Source organism: Melozone crissalis, unplaced genomic scaffold (assembly GCF_028551555.1).
Source record: "Melozone crissalis strain CALT ecotype California unplaced genomic scaffold, PUWL_Pcris_2 ptg000016l_1, whole genome shotgun sequence".
Classification (NCBI taxonomy): domain Eukaryota; kingdom Metazoa; phylum Chordata; class Aves; order Passeriformes; family Passerellidae; genus Melozone; species Melozone crissalis.
Genome location: NW_026535794.1, coordinates 39,719,610 through 39,738,057, shown reverse-complemented (window position 1 = coordinate 39,738,057; position 18,448 = coordinate 39,719,610). Strand labels below are relative to the sequence as shown.

Below are 18,448 nucleotides of genomic sequence, written 5' to 3'. Positions count from 1 at the left end.
GAAGAGGGCAGTGGATTGTAAACACTCTCCTGCCTGGAGCCCTGGGACTTCCACCCTTCTGGTACCGCCGCAGGTCACAGCGGTGGCACTTGCAGGGACCAGTTACGGGGCCGGCGTGCCCCCGAACACCCGGCCCACCTACCGCATCACCTCTTCTCCGCCCCGCATCGCAGCATCATCCACCCGGAGCACTAGGGAAACGGGACAGCCGTGCTCTGCCAGTGCCCACACCAATTCCCCCGAGCGGTCACGGGAAGGGGAAGCATCTTCCTGCCCGGCGTCGCAGAGCGGGAAGATGGGCTGAGGGAGCCCGTCGCTGACCCGGCAGCTGGGCGTTGCTTCGCCGAGGTCCCTATCTCGATCCAGCCGCCCCATCCCCGTCCCTATCCCCATCCCCGTCCCTATCCCGATCCAACCGCTCCGCCTCCGCGAGCGCCGCCCCCCGCGAGCGCCGCAGCGCCCCCGTGCGGCCCCTTCGCGCCCTGTTGCCACCCTCGATGACGTCACACGCGGCCGCTCCTTCTGGCTTCTCGGATTGGCCGGCGCCCCGCACAGCCTTCCCGCCTCCAGCGCGCGATTGGCGGGCTGGCCCGTGATTGGCGGGCAGAAGGCGCGGGGGGAGAAGAGGCCCGGGCCGGCTGCGCGGGGAGAAGCGGCCGCGGCGCGGACGCCGAGCGGGGCCGGCGCGGTTATTTATTGTCTACGCGCGGTGTCCCGGCGGCGGCAGCTCTTCGGGGCTTGTGTGGGGAGAGGAGAGGGAGGAGGCGACGGCGGGGGAGCGGCGCCGGGACGCGGGGAGGAAAGAGGAGGGGAAGAAGGAGGGGGCCGGGCCAGCCCCGGGTGTGCGTGTGTGCGGGGGGCGCGGGTCTGCGCGGGAGCGTGCGCGCGCGCGAGGGGCGGGAAGGGAGGGAGTGAACGAGGGAGGGAGGGGACGAGGGAGGCGGGAGGGAGGGGGAGATTTTTTTATTATTAATCTGTTTTCCGGGCCTTTGTGGCTGCGGGGGGGGGGGGACGGCCCGGGGGTGAGGAGGAGGGCGGGAGGCGGCAGCGCTACGGCGGCGATAGCGGTGGCTGTTGTTGCCGCCGCTGCCGCCGCGAGGCGAAGGGACCGGCCCGTCGTCCCTTTAAACTAGCGAGAGCCGCAGGCCCGGCCGGGCCCTCCCTCCCTCTCGCTGCCTCCCCGCCGGCGGAAGGGGCGCTTTGTGCGGGCCCCTCGGCCGCCCTTCCTCGGTGCCGGGGCTCCGGTGAGGGCGGGAGAGGCGCGAAGGGCGGGCGCGGAGCGGCCCCAGGCGCGGTGTCGGTGCCGGCCCTCGCGGCCGCCTCCGAGCGCCCTCGCCTCGGCTGAGGAGAGACGGGCAGAAAATGGCAAAGTCTGGAGGAGGAGGAGGAGGAGGCGGCGGCGGCAGCGGGGGACTGACTTGGGTGGTAAGTTGTGGGGCTGCACCTTGTTGTTCGTGGGTTTTGCTACTCGTGTTTTGTTGTTATTACTATTATTTCTGTTTGCGTCCCTTGCGTGTGTGGAAAGAGCGCGGGTTGGCTTTGAAAGGAGGGAAGAAGCTGAGGGAAGACGCTGGGGGCTGGCGTGGAAAGCGAAGCGCTGTGGAGCCGCCGCTCTGTGGAGGGCTCCGGGATAGGAGGAGGAAGACTGGGTTTGGAATTGATGCTACAGGAGGGGAGATTTTATGCCTCTGGGGGCTTCTCGGGGTGCTGGGAGCCGTAGGGAAGAGGTCACTGAGCAAACAGGTGGGAAGCTCCTGGGGGTAGCGGGTGGGTCATCAAGGCTGTCTTGAAGTCGCTGTCCTCCAAAGCGAGATGTGGTGTCTGTCTGTCTGTCGTCCCGCCAGAGTTGTGGGTATTGCCTCTTGCTCCTACAGCAAAGCCTTTGCGGGCTAGCAGAGGGTCTTTGTGTTGATCCCATGTTCTTTTCCAACTGTGTGTGAAGACAATACCTGAATTTCCCAAGTTTCAGAGACAGGAAGCAGGAGCTGTGTGCTTGCTCTTCCATCTTAGCACTCAACTTCATCATCCTCCAGAAGTTGCAACTCTGTAACAGACCCAAGAAGGGGGTGTTTTACTGCCGCTCGTGGATTGGTGGCAAGTATTAAGCTTAGAGAAGGTGCTGGTGAAGCTGACTCTAGAATTGGTGAATCCTTTTGAGCCTCCTTCTAGTCCTTTGAGAGCTCCCAGTGCTGAGGTGCTGCCCTGGTCAGCAGTAAGAGCGGATGCTCTCGGGTTTTGGTGAGACCTGAGAGGAAGGAGGAGCAAAGGTGACCTGGAGGGCTCTGGTTCAGCCAATCGGTAACTCCCCCGCCTTTCCCTTGCTCGGCATAGAGGGGTAACTTCTTTAATGTTTAAGCAGAAGACACTAGATCTTGATGGACAGGTATCTTTGGTCAGACACATGTGCTTTCCAGAGGTGGGAACTTTTAACGAGTCCTGTTAAACAGAATAACAGCAAACTTGTTCTTGTGTCCCTCTACATCTTGGAGCTGTTGAAAATGAAGTATTATTGGAGTGAACAAATCCTGTGTGTTCTGATGGTGGACTATATCCATGGATCTAATTAGTGCATTTTATGTTGGTAATTCTCTTTAATTTCAAAAAGCTGGAAGCATGGAAAGGTATATTAAAAAAATGTGCAAGTTTCTGGGTGTGCCACTTGAAATCACACAGTTTAGCCATGGGAACATGTCTAAGTTGAGAAGCTGTTCTTTCTTTTCACAATAGTTTGCAATCTTTATCAACTGTGATCTTTGGATGGCTCTTCAGAATTAAGATTTTACCATCTAGGTTTGACCAACTAATTGAAAGTTTTACAGCTCATACAGAAAACTGCAGAATGAAGTGTGAAAATTACTGAATAGGCATTTTTATTGAAACATGTTCTTAAATGTAATGGGGTTGAAATTATGGTGAGTCAACAGTTTCCTACAACTGGAAATGATAGAACTTTTCATTCTCTAAAAGCAGTAAAAGTTAAACGTGTTTTTGTCAACTCAAGAGTAGTTGTAGGAAAACAATTGGATTTTAGTTGAAACTGTTCATTTATTTTTTTAGTAAACAGTGGGACATTCTTTCTTTCTCTCATGTGCATTTTAAATGGTGAAGGTAGGCTTTCTAAGCTAGCTCCTAAAACCAGACCTGCTCCATGCCAGCTGTAGAACACTGGCAGGCAAAAGAACAATATTGTTGTAGCACTGAATTGAATGGGGCCATGGCCTATGTACCAGGCTGAAAAACCCTTGGTTTAGGTGGTAGTTCATTTATAGATGATCATATGCTGTCCTTGAGGAGGGTGAGAGGGACAGAGGTAGGGACAGAGTAGTTTCAGCTGTCTGGCTTTAATCTGCTTGCCATGTATCTGCTGGATATGCAACCACTTGCAGTTCACTTGTAGGTCGTTTTGAAACCACCTTGATTTTTTTAGAATTCTTGCCAGTGTGTTGAAACCACCAGGATGCTTCTCTGTCTGAGTAATGTATTCTCTGTAGTTTGTGGTTTCTTAGTAAGACCACGAGTTAAACAATGGAAGGGTAACAGAAGAAAGTCTGGCCCTAAAGATGAGGAATCATTTAAAACTTGGTGGGATGTTAATTTATGTTTCAAACTAGCAGATCCTGTACACATAACCTGGTTGCTGACATTTTAGTAAAGAGTTGCATGTGCAGCTTCAGCTTTGGGTGTGATTCAAAGAGCATGCTTGTGGGTAGGAAAGGATTACATGCAGTTGTGAAAAAGGAAAGATGCTTCCAATAACAGAGAATTTACCCTAGAGTGAATTTCATAATGGGACATCATACAAGCATCAGGTGATAGCTAATTTTACTTTTAAAAGAAAGAAGAATGAAATGTTCATGGAAACAAACAGCAAGTCATCTGTGTTTTCAGCTGTAACAGGACTTGAAGAAATGTAACTAGTTAGGCACAATTACCAATGATGGGAACAATGAGAGTACAAAAACTAACATGTGTACTGGTAAATAATCTAGCATTATTTAACTGGAGACAAACCAAGATAATCTCTGATTTATAAAATGTACTTGTTTGGTTTTTTAATAGCTCATTTTTTCCTTGGTCTGGTTGATGATTTTCTGAAATCGACTTGCAGCTCTGCACTCTGATAGTTGGTAGAAGTTGGAGTTTTTACAGAGTGATATAAATTACTCTTGGTGGGTGATCTCCAAGTGTCACTCACAAAAGTGCTAAGTTGTATTAAGAGTTAACTAACTCTTAAAAACTTAACTCTTAAGAGTTAACAAAGCGTGGATTTGTAACTAGGAGAGTTTTCATTTGTGAAACGTAATGGCGTTTTCTAATACTAGAAAAACTTACTGTGTACAAAAGAAATAATTCTTCAGCCTCTGTGTGTTTAGGAACTACAGAAAATGAATTGTAATGGCGCAGTAGTAGTACCTTATTTGTTTTTATAAATATGCCTTTTATAGTGAAGGTGAAGTCATTGTAAGTAACAATTTGAAGTGCATTGGTTCTGATGCAATGGTAATGCCCACAAAACTGAGTATTTCATAAAAGCAACATTTAATCACTTAATTCTGTCAGTGTTTTCAAGACTTTTTCCTCGGCCCTAAGAGCTATATGAGCCTGATAAGTGGAAGCTGAGAGGGCTGATAAAAATTTAGAACTTTGGACACTACTTCCACTTTCCTGTCCTTGGTGAAAGGGACAGGTTTTGACTCTAGGAAATGCTAGCTTAAAGTGAATATATGCTGAGTGTTCATGTGACTTCTCTTTTAAAAAATATCATTAGTGTCTGCTCTTTGGATGGAGTGGAATAGAAAGAATGTATATTATTAGTAGGTTGAAATATTGTATATTTTTGGGTTATATTTCTTTGAATAAATACAGTAGCTGTATATTGGTAAGTGAAAAGAAGCAGCCTTTCAAATAATCTAAATTCACATATAAACATCTTTCAGAAGATTCAGAGTTTACCTTAAAAATAAGGTAATTTTAACTTAATACTGTATTTTTTTTAAATATGAAGAGTGAATGTAATTGATAAGATAGGAGTCTCAATTTTTTTTTTTAAAAAGCACCAACAAATAAAGCCCACCCTAATCCTATTAAAGGGATCTTGTCTTTCTTTTATTGTTTCATTTGAAATCAAATACGTTTAGCTTAATAAAGGGATGACTTTCAGTTTGATTTGGCATTTAATATGTTCTGAGAGGGCTAAAACAAGTGCTCCTCTTGAATAATGTCCCATAACTTCTAGTGATGTGCCATAACTCACCGGTTATGGCTTCTGCACTGGGTGGTTTTTAACTTTATGGGTAGGTTTTTACATCTGAAATCTGACCTGGATCTCTGCTGCCCCGAGGATCTGCCCATCACTGCTACACTGAGCTTTGACCATTCCTCTGATTTGGGAGCAACGCAGGAATTCCCTTCTTGTGCCCATGCAGTGCTTGGAGGCAGAGTGCTGGGCTGAGGCAGCGTACCCAGGAGCTGCATTGGGTTACTGCTCTGTCAGGGTCTGGGTCTGTAAGCTGTCAGGGTTCTGCCTGCCTCAGGTGCAAACAGTTGGCAGGTATGGTCAGCAATATGAACAAATCCTAGTGAACTCTGTTTTTAGAAATAAGCATACTGTCCTGGAGGTGAACCAAGGGTAATTGGTCCCTTATCCTTTTTATTGCTGTTCATTACTATGCTGTTCATTTCAAAGGAAGAGTAGGCAGCTGAAGTTCCTACTCCTGGGTCCTTTAGAGACCTCTTTAGTTGCCTCTCCAGACCCAGGTTAGAGCTCAGAATTAGCTTTCTGTTCTTTCCATTTCTTTATCTGGATCAGGCCTTCTGTTTCTCTGCTGGCTGCAGCTGGGCCAGGGTGCAGTTGTCACACGTGTAACACTTGTTACATGTGCTGTTAGCTTGTCTTATCTGTCCTCTGCTACACTGTGGTGTCTGCAGAGCAGGCGGGGCGTGGGGGAAACTCTGGTGTTGTTGCCAAGCCTTGTGTCACTGCTCTTCTCTTCCTTAATATGAGTGTCCATCTTTTGCTATTATAATGACCAGAGAACTGGGAGGTTTCTTGTCCTGTGTGTCCTTACCCTCCCTCCCCCTCCTTTTTTTCACATTTATACAATGAAAGGAAGGTAAGCCTGAAATACTTGCCCCAATTTATTGATAATAATATTTACTTTTACTAAACAGAATGAGTTTTGTAGGCTTTGAGTTGTATAGTTATATCCAACAGTTGAGGGGAAGCAGGATTCCCTCTTGTAGTATTTCTGATTCTGCTGCCCTTAAGGAGGCAGTGCTGTAAAGAGATGTCATGACTTCCCTGGGTATTCCAGCACCAGAGGGAAATGTTTCTGGCTCACTTGGGTGAGTCAGACACAATAGTTGTGAAGAGGTATTCCTCAGGTGTTTTGGTTTGCCGCCAAAAAAAAAGTGGTTGCTTCTTATTCTCTACCCTCCACACCAGCATCCATTAAATACTTTTGTTGTCCAGTCTTCTCCTGGTCAGAGTGCTGAATAATGCAGGATCAGACAAGTGGTAGAGGTGATATCAGGTGGAGGCTTGCTGCAGGAACAGGATCAGGGGCACACAGCAGCTGAGCCAGTCCCACTGCTCAGGATGTGCCTCTGCACCCTCTGTAAGCCGAGCTGGGAGGAATCCTTCTTCTGCCATAGGTGAAAGAGTGATGGGGGCATAGGAGTGGGGACCTCAATTGTAACCAAGTCTAGGAAGGGGTGTATATCTCAGGGTTTGGGGAGGAATTGATTTTAGAAGGTTTGTGGGCAGTTACTTTAGGTGTTCAGGGAGGAAAGGTGTACATTTGAGCACATGCCCTCTGTTAATATTTGACCTGTGAGACCTGTGTGTGTGTACATTTAATTTCTAAGATGCCTGTGGCTGTATGTACCTTGTGCTAGTAAGTACGGAATTACTTTATTTGGATAGATAAAGTAACCTTTTCAAATAAAAGAACATACAAGTAGTCTAAGAAAGACACCTTATGTCTGAAAAAATTACTCACTAAATTTAGTATTTCATTTGCATTGACTTGATTTTTCCAGGAGTAGGTTTTTACCTTGCATCTAAACTGTCTTGTGTGTCTGTGTGCAAAGGCAGTCTGCAAATGCATGTTTATGTTTCAATTAATGAAAAGCAGCACATGTGATTCGTAGCTGATGGATGGGAGCCATTCCATCCCTGGGAGTGAGATTTTATATATATATATATATATATATATAAAACTTAAGAATGAAAACTGTTACAGAAAACTTAATTCTCATTTAAAGCAGGAAATTTCTTGCAAGCCACCCACAGTGAAAATATTTTTCTGCATTAAATAGGTGCTTTGTAAACGTTTGCAAAAGCAGATTGAGAAAAAGAATACATAGTTCTATATGTGTATAACTGTGTGAAGAAGTTTCTTTTGAAAATTGCATGCTTGGAAACATAGTGGTGGCTTCTTGAGTACTTGTACTGGAACACAAGTACTTTGGAAGAATGTTTTTTAAGGCTATTGTTCCAGATTTAAAGTAAATTCTAAATCAAGGCATGTAAAATGTTATGTAATAACTTCGAAAATAAATAGTAAAATTTGTTTTATGTTCTAGTGATAAAAACAAGGTGTCAGGATCAAACACCAAATATTTATTTGTGTTGCAAATATAGAAGAAAACTGTTTCTCATAACTGAAGTGATAAACCAGCTCTTAATAATTTTTATTCAAAAGCGTTTCCTACCTGTATTCTTCAGGTATTTCAGTTATGAATACTCAAAAGTTTGTTGTGAAAAGCAGGAAAATATTCCTCCCCTCCTTGCCAAGTGAGCATCAGATCTGCTATTTTTAAAATTTCACCATGATTGCAAATGCTTTTACTCTTATAAACTAAGACTTTTAAAGTTGTGTTTTGAAGCGAGTTAACTTATTCTATGATATCAGCTCATCTAGTTTCATTTAATAAAGCTATTTTAATATCCTGTCTGTGTCTCAATGCAATTCCAATTTACATAGAAATACAGTTTGCCACTGAAAGTAAGCTACTACTGCTATTTTTTTTTATTTTGTGAAAGTGATAAATCTGTGTATTTGTTACACTATGCACATATAGCAATTTTAGTGTTTTTTTCAGCAAGTAAGCAAAACGGGTGTTAGCTAAGTTAGTGTAAAATCTACTTGACCTAGAACATGTTTGAAAGGTTCAGACCTAAACATCAGATCTATATTTTCCTTTGGATATAATTTAAAAAGCTATCTTAAAGGGAAAACAATTGGAAATATGTAAAAAAGGATTAAAATGCTTAATCTACGGGGTTTTTTTCCTGATTTGTGAAGTAGAATTGCAGTTGAAATATAAAGAGTCCTCCTCTCATGGATACCACATCTTGATTTATTTTTGCTCTTTTTTACTGAATGAGTGGGCCTAGTTAGTCCTGGGTTTCCTGTTCCTTCTTCAGACATTGGAAACTTACGAGAAGAGCAGATGTATTAAAAACTGGGCAAATGTCTACCTTAGTGAGGTGCCAAGAGCTCACATGGTCTTTCTCAATCTCTGAAGGAATCTTTAAGGAGAGAGCAAGAAATAATACTTTCTTGTCATGACAAAGTACGGGAGATAACACTGAGAAGTTATTTTCCTATAAATCAAAAGAAGCTGAGATAAAGTAGAGGAAAACAACAATAATAATAATAATAAAAAGCTCTTGCAACCAGATAACTTTATATGTAATATTTCCATAAGAACAGTTAGAATTCTGGGTCATCCCCTAAGCATCTTTACTTGTGAGAAATGGACAGTGTGAGCTTCAGAGGAGATATTTCCAGCTCTGTAATCCGTGGTAGCTCTGGGCTATTTGGAGTTTTTAGGGACAATAGTGTAGTAGTGTGTGAGCATTTCAGTCCTGTGTTTTATTCTCCAGTTGTGTGCCATGATATGAAGGTACAAGAGTGGCAGGGTGTCTGGGGAAAAATAACTTTGTCTCAGTCCAGCTGATACAGAGAGTTCTGCTGCCTGAAGTCATCCAGGCTGTTACTCCATGTGTCAGCACCGAGCTTTTTGTTGGCTGAGGTAGTGGTTTCTGTCATACTCTGTTTAGTGATCCTAACTTAGTGTTTTCCACCACTGTTGTGTTACAGCATCATCATGAAAACTTTGAGGTGTCATGTCACAATCTTGGAGTAAAAGGGAGCCAAGCTGCTTGAGGGACAGCAGTTGCAAGAAGTGAGGCAGTTATTCTTTTTTGGTATTAAGTAGATCCAGAAGAGTTTTTTTTTTTAAACTCTCAAATAGGAGACTGTACAAGCATGTGAGAAATTGGCTGGTGGAAGAGGAAGAAGTTCCTTACTGGTTTCATGGTGGAGACAGAGGCAGATGGTCCAGATGCTTGGGAGAAATCAAACCTACAGTTGTATCGTGTTAACCTGCTCTTCCTGATACTAGTTAAATCATTCAGAATATGCCATGTAGACTTTCTTCTTTCAGCTTCTATCAGCTGAGTGATTAACATGCACGTCAGGTAACAGAAAGGTGATGAAAATGCAAAGCAACTTAAAAATTAATCTCAACGTATATTTGAAGTTATTTCATGAGTCTTTTATATGGTACCTTTTATGGAGAGGTTGATTCTTCTACCTGCCGAGACGCAATTCTTAAATAGCAAATTAAAGGGTAGAGTTTTGATGATCTTCAAGATTGTCAGCACTTTTAATGAACAATCCTGAAAGACTTTTCCTAATGACTTCTGTAGGAATGTTGTGGGAGGGTGAGTGGCTGAGGAAGAGAGGGGAGTTTTGGAACAGCATTAAGGGTTTATTGACTCATTGATGCATCTGTTTTCCTCCTTCTAAATTGCTGTCAATGTCTGGAAAACCAACCCTCTGTTCCTTTCTCATGGAATTTACTACAGGAGTGAGACTAGAATTTGTAGTATATTTATGAGGCTCATAAAACATTTCAAGGCTTGTAAAGTCTCCAGAGGAGGAGTAGATGTTGCATAGTAGGAGCTGAGCAATTAAACTCAAGCAACTTTTTTTTAAGGAACACTGGATTCGTATTTATTTTAATGTAGCAGAAAAAAATAGATTTTTAAACTAGAGAGTACCAGAAAATGTGGCTGTCTTACCATAGGTGCTTCTAATTATAAAAAAGTAGTTTTTAGTGTGGACCAAATGTAATATGGGGTATGAATGTGTAGCGTTTGTTCAATGTTTGGGATAGGTTTTTTAAAGGAAAGAAGCTCATTAATTTTCATTTATGTGGTGCCTTGTTTTAAGGTAAATATGTTGCTGTTGCTTTTCTGTGGAAGGTTCCAGGGAGGAGACTTCTAATAGTTTCTACTGATCATATTGCATTCCATTTTAGGGCACCATGTGTATTAAAAGGGTGAAAAACCCATGTATCACAGTCAAGGTGTTTTACTATTTCAATGCAAGGTAGACAAGCAAATAACATAAAGGTGTATTATTATAAACAAATTCTAATATACTGATAGCTGTTACATTTATGAGACTCTAAGAATTTGCTTCTCTTGTTCAGCAGAGGATTGCTTCCCACTGAAGAGTGCAGCTGGATCAGTAACCTCTGAATGCTATTTGGGCTCTCCTCTATTACTAATGGAGTGTGAGTGGTAGTCCAGAGCCTAACCAGAAAACCTGGGTTTGGGGTGCTCTGCAGGATGAAATCTTCATGTATGCCAGTTAACATGAGCTCAAAAACTGCCCTGTTGGATTTGTTCTCTCCAGGTGCTGTCTTGCAGCATGAACATCTTGAATGTTGCCTTAGTCCTGCCCAAAGTTTTTTCTAAAGTTTGTTTGTTAATAATGAAGATAAGTCAGCAGGGAAAAAAATACCTTGCAGTATGGTGTGGGTCAAGCTGGCCATGGGACCCAGAGCATCTGAAAGAAAATGTCACAGTGCTGATGTGATACCTGACATACAGCCTGTATGGGTTTCAATGATTTTGTTTTTCAGAAACAAAAATCTGTCAGGTTGTGGCAAGTAATCCTTGCAGTTGGGAAATGGAAATGTGCTGGGAGTCTGGAATAGTTTCACAGTGCTAAACTAGTCATGCAGTAAAGCCTTAGGACAAGGTCAAGGATGTGGGAAACAATGAGTTATAAAGAGGTGCAGCCAGATACTGATAACCTGAAGTTCAGATGTCAGAACCTCAAACTTTTTGATTTTGTGGCTAGTGGAGGGCTTATGTGTGAGCTGGCTGGTGAAACAGTGGACCAAACAGATTTGGGGATTCTGTCATCAAACAGCTTCAGCCCAAAGACCACTGTTACCTGTAAAAAATCTGTAAGAATCTGTAAGAAAACAGTCATAAGGTGTCTTAAAGTATAACATTAATAAATTCCTTTTTGTGTTAGAGTGGTTTTCCCTTGTTTGTCTCTGAGTTTTAGCTGAAAATAAGAGATTCTTAAAAGATTATCTATTACCAGATCATCCATGGATATACTTTTTGATGCTGTGTGAGCACTAAAAAAGTTAGTATTGGAATAGAACTTGTCAGTGGATAGACAACTAAAAAATTTCAGACCAACAGAAAAATCTAGCAATAAAATTCAGTTTAATTGTCATCACTCAAGGGCAGATGTTAGACACCTGCTTTTAAAGAATATAGTAAGGATCAGGATCTGAATGTATTGCGGGTTGTGTAGAAGCCTGTGCCAAATAAAGCATGACTGTTGCTGTACTAACTTAATATGACTGAAAATGAATTATTATGTAAAATAATATACTTCATTTTCTGGTCAGAAGTAATTACAGTGAGCATACATATTTGCACAAAGGCGTTATTCTTCAAAAAGAATGGAGAAAGAAAATCCCTAAATTTTTATTTAAATCTTGTGTGCCTCTATGTTGCGTATCAATAATCCTAAAATAAAAATGATGCTACTTTTATGGTGTTTAGGTATTTACTAGGAAGATGAACTCTGTAATTCCAAGGGTGTCATTCCATCATGCAGCTAAGCAATCTAGCAATACCTGTTGAAAAGTGTAGGGTTTTTTTAAACATCCATAGCTGTGTGTTTCTGCTTTTTTCCTTGCACCACTAACTTGTCTGATTCTCTAGCAAGCTTGTTCAGAAAAGTGAGCTAGTGGGCAACTGGTTGCTTCTGGTTGATGAAAAATGGGGAAAAACTCTCTTTGCTCCCTGAACCAGATTGTTGGGAGGTGGATTTGATTCCACTGTAAGGAACAGAGGAGGGAAGAAAGAAGGAATTTTGCCCTTTTGGCAGCAATTGATAGTTTTGTTATTTTCTATCAGGGAGATCTGACCATTCTGAAGCTATTCCATAACTGGATCATCATCACTAAACTCCACGTAATGTGATGTTTTCAGAGTCCAGAGCGAAGTGTCAGAATCAGGAGGTTAAAAAAAAATAAAATGAGGAATTTAAAATGAACAGATGGATTAGTCTCACTGGTGAGACTAGTTCTGGGTGAATTCTCTGGAAATTATCAGCTCTGGGAAGGATGTGATAGAGAGATTTAGTTCATGTCACTAATGGTATGCGACAGACTATGGAAGTTTGCTGTGGTAGAAGGGAACTGTTACTTTTGTGTGTTTTCATCTTGGCAGGAGAGCCCAACCATTTGTTAAACACAGCAGGAGAGTGGTTTATTTTGAAACTCCCTCCAGTTTTGTTTGCATGGTGGGAGGTATTCTCAGCCAGAGTTTTCTTTGGGAAGATTGCAAAATGTTTAGGTAAAATTGTATTCCTTGTCAATTTTTCTAGGGCTAGAAGAGGCCATTATGATCCAGTATGACACACTACAATAAAGAAGAGCATGTTATCTATAGAATTCCCTAGTAATTATCATAAGGCACTTTTACACTTTTTTTTTTTTTGTAGATACAGCATATCTCCCTCAGAAGAGGTAGTTTTGTTTTGAACTGTAATCTGTGGTTTTCATTACTTAATTAACCTCCCAAGGTTTTACAGCTTAATTACACTCAAAATTTACTGTCTTGTCCCACTAAATGTGCTTATCCTACACTTTATTTAAGGAAATGTAGGGCACATGGCATGTACTTTTCTAAATTGTTATGTCCCAGGGCTGCATTTGCCTATTGAGGAGCATGTATCAGGAGTATTCATTATTTGGAGTAGTTTTATGAGTTTAAGGCAGAAAAGACAAAGCCAAAGGGAAGGAAACTTCTTGTTCACCTACATATTCTCTTCTAGGCTCATGTATGCTTGTCTGCCAATGTAGGAAATGAGCCCTTTTCTTGCCACCTAATAGGGATAAGAAGGAATGAGCAGACTAAAGAAAAATGGTTTGTTAGTGTTGTTGTATGGAGATATTTTGCAGTGGAGGAGGCTATGACAGTAACCAATACAAAATTAAGTTTGGGTAAGTGGGGAGAGACATTAATATTAACATTTTTCAGGTTTTTCAACTTTCTATGGTGTGCAATTAATCTACTTAAGTAAGAGTAAAGTCTTCACTTAAAGTAAGGAGTCAAAGCAAGGATGTATATTCCAGCTGGGGCAATATTGAAACTGATGATAAAACCTGCCTTCTTTGTTGTAGCTTTATATGTTATTGTGTCTTTAGATAGGAATAGCTTTTCTCTGGTGCTGCCAAACTCTCTAGATCAAATGTGTATTAAGCTTCAGCTGTATTAATTACAGCTGTTTGCAGCATAAGTAACCAAACTCAGCATGGTGGCTCAAAACACAAAGAAAGATGACATGACCTGGTTTTCATTACAAAAAAGCAATAAAAATCTCTAACTTAATATGGATGTCATACATGCCTTATTATACACAGAAATGTCAATGGGTAAGTGTGGGATCTCAGCCTCTCAGAACTGGGGTGCAGGGTGACCAAGACCACCCCTGGGGGGCTCGGGAGTCCTGGAATGTTGCCAGAAATGTCTGGTGGCTGGACTTTGATCCCACATGGGAGATGACATCAGTATGAGGATAGGAGGATTTCACTGGGGTGAACGGTGAAGGGATAAGTTAATTGGAGTGTGAGATACAGGGTTTAAGATTTCTGTACAGGGGGGGCCTAGAGAAGTAAGATGGAGGAATTGGGGCATGCCCTTCTCCTTCTTCTTCTTCTTCTTCTTGGCCTCCATCTTCTGTGGTGATGTTGGCACTTTGGGATTGGACCTTACTAAAAGTGTACTGGTTAATAAGGGTGAAAGGTATTGGAGAAAAATGATAAATATTGTATACGTAACTCCAAGTATAAAGATAGGTGGCCGCCCCAGGGGCTCTCAGTGTGTGCCCATGGCTGACTGCTGAGCAGAACTCTGTCAGGCCCAGAGAAAATCTTTTAGATAAGCATTTAATAAACACCAAGACCGAGAAAAGATCTGAAGTCCCTTCTCGTCCTTTGGAGCGCGGGCGGCCCAAGGCCACCTCGGGCCTTCCCAGACCATTTAAACAGCCGAAAATCCGACAGGTAAGAGCACAACATGAAAAAAAAAGGCAAAATGTGAAGAAAGAAGATGCCAAAGCAGGGTATGTGAGTTCATGGGTTGAAGGTAGACAGTAAAAGCCTTGTTGCCAAACTTGTCTATCAGCAGCTACTTGGGTTCTGGCTGTGGAGATCACCAAAGGAAAGAATGACTGCAGGTTTCACACAGTGCTAGATACATTCATGGCAAAAACACCTTCAGAAGGGAAGCTCTGCAGACATTTCAGCCATCCTGGGGAAAGCAGTTGCCACAGTAAGACCTGGTTGTGACAGCATGCAGGATAGTGGTGATGTGATAACTTGTGCAGCAATTGCTGTCACCTGAGAATTGGGGTTTTTCTGTCCAGTTGTCACTATGCTGTGTTTTAGAGCAATGTAGGAAGCTGCCACCATCAGAGGTCACTGTATAAAGTTTGACTGCATGTCTTTGAAAGAGGATGAATAGTGTAATAGATTGTAGCTTTCCAAACTACTTAAGCATGGTTGTCTTGCTGACTTACCCATATGTGTGTATTTGACATCAGTCTGGAGGGTTAGAAACTCCACAGGGTTAGTAAGAATATGTAAAGTCTTGAATATCACAAGAGCGTTGGGAAAGTCATACACTGTGTCTAAAAAAATAATAAAAATAATTAAAAAAAATAGGCAACATTAAAATTACAAAGCAGACCTTGAACATTGGGTAACCTGTAAGCAAACAAGCAAAAAGCAGTCTTAATGTGAAGCAGAAGACTTAAGCCCTTTGTGACACTTGGTTAATTCTCTTTAGGGGTTTTCTCATGAAACAACAGCTGATGCTGTTTTGAGAAGTGTTATTGAAGCTTTAACAATATGAAGATCTTTCTTACAGGACAGAATACAAAAGGCATTCTTGAGACAGTTCCAAAATATACAGCAGAGATTGTCAGTTAAACAGTGCCGTGGTTAAGGGCTTGCCCGGTTTAAAACAAAAAAAGAAAGGCGGGGAGGACTTTCCTGTTGGATTTATTTGTATTTTAAGTAATAGAAATTCAGAAGTTGAAAACACTTAAGTTTTATTTTGCTTTTTTATCAAGGAACACAAAATGTGAAGACTGTGGAGGATATTTGTGTCCATAGATATCTATCCTCTGGTGATGAAGATTTTCTCTTCTTTGGAACGAGTTCTAAGTATCACTTGAACTCTAAAAATGTCCATTTGAGATGGAGATAAAGACATTCAGAATTGGTTTTCTGGGTACAGGACAGCCCAAAATGCTTGGCCCAGGAAACTGCAGTTCTGTGGACTTCTGATCCATGCATACCTGCATAATTACATTCACTTGTAGAGTTGAATACTTTTGGCCTTTTGCTTTTATGCTTGTGTTTGAATAGCGTGTTAAATAAGTTCTGAATGTTTGTAACACAAAAAACAGGGGTTTTTTTACCATGCAGAATATGTATGATTCTTGAAGTATTGTATGAATAAAATCATACATCATGAATAAAATCTGTCCTTCTCTATGACAATGAAATGAACATTTAATTTGGCATGTTTTGTGATGTTTTAATAAAAACTATGGCATTAAAGTTCATTGACGTTTTTTAAGACTAGTTTTTTTCCCTTTTTTTAAATCATTGAGCAGAAAGAAAATATGTTCTGCTGATCCTTTGTGTATTTCTCTCCCTTCTTAAATCATACATTGTCATGTTCCAATGAGTGTGTTATAAACAATGGACATAGGTGTCCCAGGGAGTACAGTAGCAGAGGATCCTTACTAGTGCTGTCCTACAGCAAACCTCAGGTGTCCCCAAGAAGGGACACTTCTCTTTTTGGGCAGTAGAGCTTTTTTAGCTGTGACCTCCCTTGTCTGTCAACATGACAACAATTTGAAAGTAGCATCTCAACAGAAGATAGAGTTTTGATACTCTACATTTATTACTGTTAAATTGGAAAATATAAACTCCTCTAAGTTGTTACTAAAACTTTCGCTGGAAAGCAGAAATGCATTTCCTAGCATTGTATTAGAGGAAATAACTTGCAGAATCCCTTTCCAATATTCTAGTCTGTAATAATTATTCCCAATCTAGAGTTACTCAATCACAATCAAATGGACTTTTGCTAATCTTCTGGCTCTTACTCTACTTGTCCCATAGCATTTTTGCTATTGGAGGTAGGAAAATTGTAGCCTAAATTTTTAGGCTAAGGTTTAAGTTCTCACTTTGTGTTAATGTGTTTGCTGTGTTGTGCTGCATGGTTAGATCCCAGTCCTCACACACTGGATGAGTAGAAACATTTTGGATAACTGTCTCAGAACAGTCCTGAGAATATAATACTGATATACATGTCAGCTGAAGAATTACCATGTGGTAACTGCCTATCACAAACTTCCCTGGCTGTAAAAACTTCTTATGGCCTAAGAATTGGGAGCAAATGGAACAGTTCTGTTTGAACAGGATTTTAATGGTCTTTGCACCTGGAATTCTTTTGCATTCTATATCAGTTACGTCTCCTCTCACATTTTTTCCAACACTTATTTAATCTGAGAAATATTATATTATTTTCCTGCTAGTCACTGATCCCTTCAGAACAAGTGAACATAGTAAAGCAGGGTTAAGAGACCTGTGGGACCAGTAAGTGAGCTAAGGGTAATTCCCATGAGATATGATGTCAAAGATGGTAAGAAAATAAAAAATATTTATATACATGTACAGTGAAACTCACTGGAAGCCTGGACATCATTCACAGAACTACTTGATTGGAAAAAAATTATGTTGCAACTATTGGCAGTGCTTCTGTAGTAACAATTCTTATTCCTCCTCTTCCATGTATCAGTTTAATGCACCTATTTGCAAAGTTCTGCTCCTTTTCTTCTTGCTTAGTTGATTCACAGTTAATATTTTGAGAGTGGTGGTGGCAGGGTTATCACAGTTTACAACCAAATAACTGTGAAGGCTAAATTAACTTGGATATCAAAGCCCTCTAATCACCCATGTGATTCTGCAACTTCCCTGTTTGGCAGAAAATGAGATAGACTCCAGAAGAATAGTCATGAGAGCTAGTGTTGTGGTTCCAACTCTGCTGTGTGTAATCCTGGTGCCAGATTGTGGGATTCCCTGGGTTTTTTCCCCTTTTCCTCTGGATGCTGTCAGATACAGGAGTAGCTAATAGAGAATTTTGTTCTCATTTGGCATATTCAGGTTTACTCGTGGCCAAATAATTGGTGGTTGTCATCACTGCTGCACACAATCTGCCTCTCTCAAAGTTCTGGAAGTGTGCTTCCTAGAATTTCCATAAATAAACTAGAAAAATGTGATCTTTAAATCTGGAGGAGAAAGGTGATTTCCCATGTTATGAATAGAAATAAATGCTTTATTCTTGTGCTGGCTGGGCTAGGAAGGGGGAGAGGGAGAGGCATCAAAGCCTGAGAAGCTGGAGAAGATAAATGAGATTAATATGTGGAGAATTGTGTGCATAGGTTGGTGTTTGGCTTTTTGATTCTGCTGAAGTTGTTAGTGTGAGTTCAGTATCCTTTGCTCCTTTTTTCCAAAGGATTCATGTGCTTTCTTGCCCTTTGCTTTCAGTGCTATCTGAGGCTGCAACAAAAGCTAGATTGAGGGAGAAGTGATTGCACTTCCTTTTGGCCACAAAATTTGCAGGAGGACTGGTTAATTGAAGGTTGGAGCCTGTATTTACTGTATTTACTTTATACATGCCTGTATTTACTTTATACAGACACATACTGGAAACAGATAAATGAGAGGGAGAACATTTGCCCCAGTGGCAAGTGGGTTTTGCCCTCATTATTTGTCTGGTGATGGTTTCTGCTGGTCATGTAACACCTGCTTCAGAGTTGATAAAGCCCCTCTGAGAGAAGGAGGCAATTTCAGGTACTGGGTGGGTGGAGACAGAATTTCTTATATCTTCCTAAGCCAGGCAAATAAATCATGTGAGCTAAAGTTACATTTACTGGCCTTTTTAAGATAATTTAGATAATTCCAGTTTATGGATAGGAATGCACACTGTAAAACATCATTACTAGTCTCTTTGTATGCTTTTACTGCCTCAGAAGAG

At 41.5% G+C, this 18,448-nt stretch overlaps 1 protein-coding gene across 3 annotated transcripts in view; it reads left to right on the top strand.

Annotated features, from left to right (window-relative positions):
- Positions 1–1,038: 1,038 nt before the first annotated feature.
- TOP2B (DNA topoisomerase II beta) overlaps positions 1,039–18,448 on the top strand; it is a 62,322-nt gene continuing 44,912 nt past the window's right edge. For all 3 annotated transcript variants that reach the window (XM_054273231.1, XM_054273232.1, XM_054273230.1), the window contains exon 1: positions 1,039–1,425. In XM_054273231.1, coding sequence (XP_054129206.1) covers positions 1,363–1,425 — 63 coding nt within the window. In that variant the 5' untranslated portion in view covers positions 1,039–1,362. The remainder of the gene's footprint in view (positions 1,426–18,448) is intronic.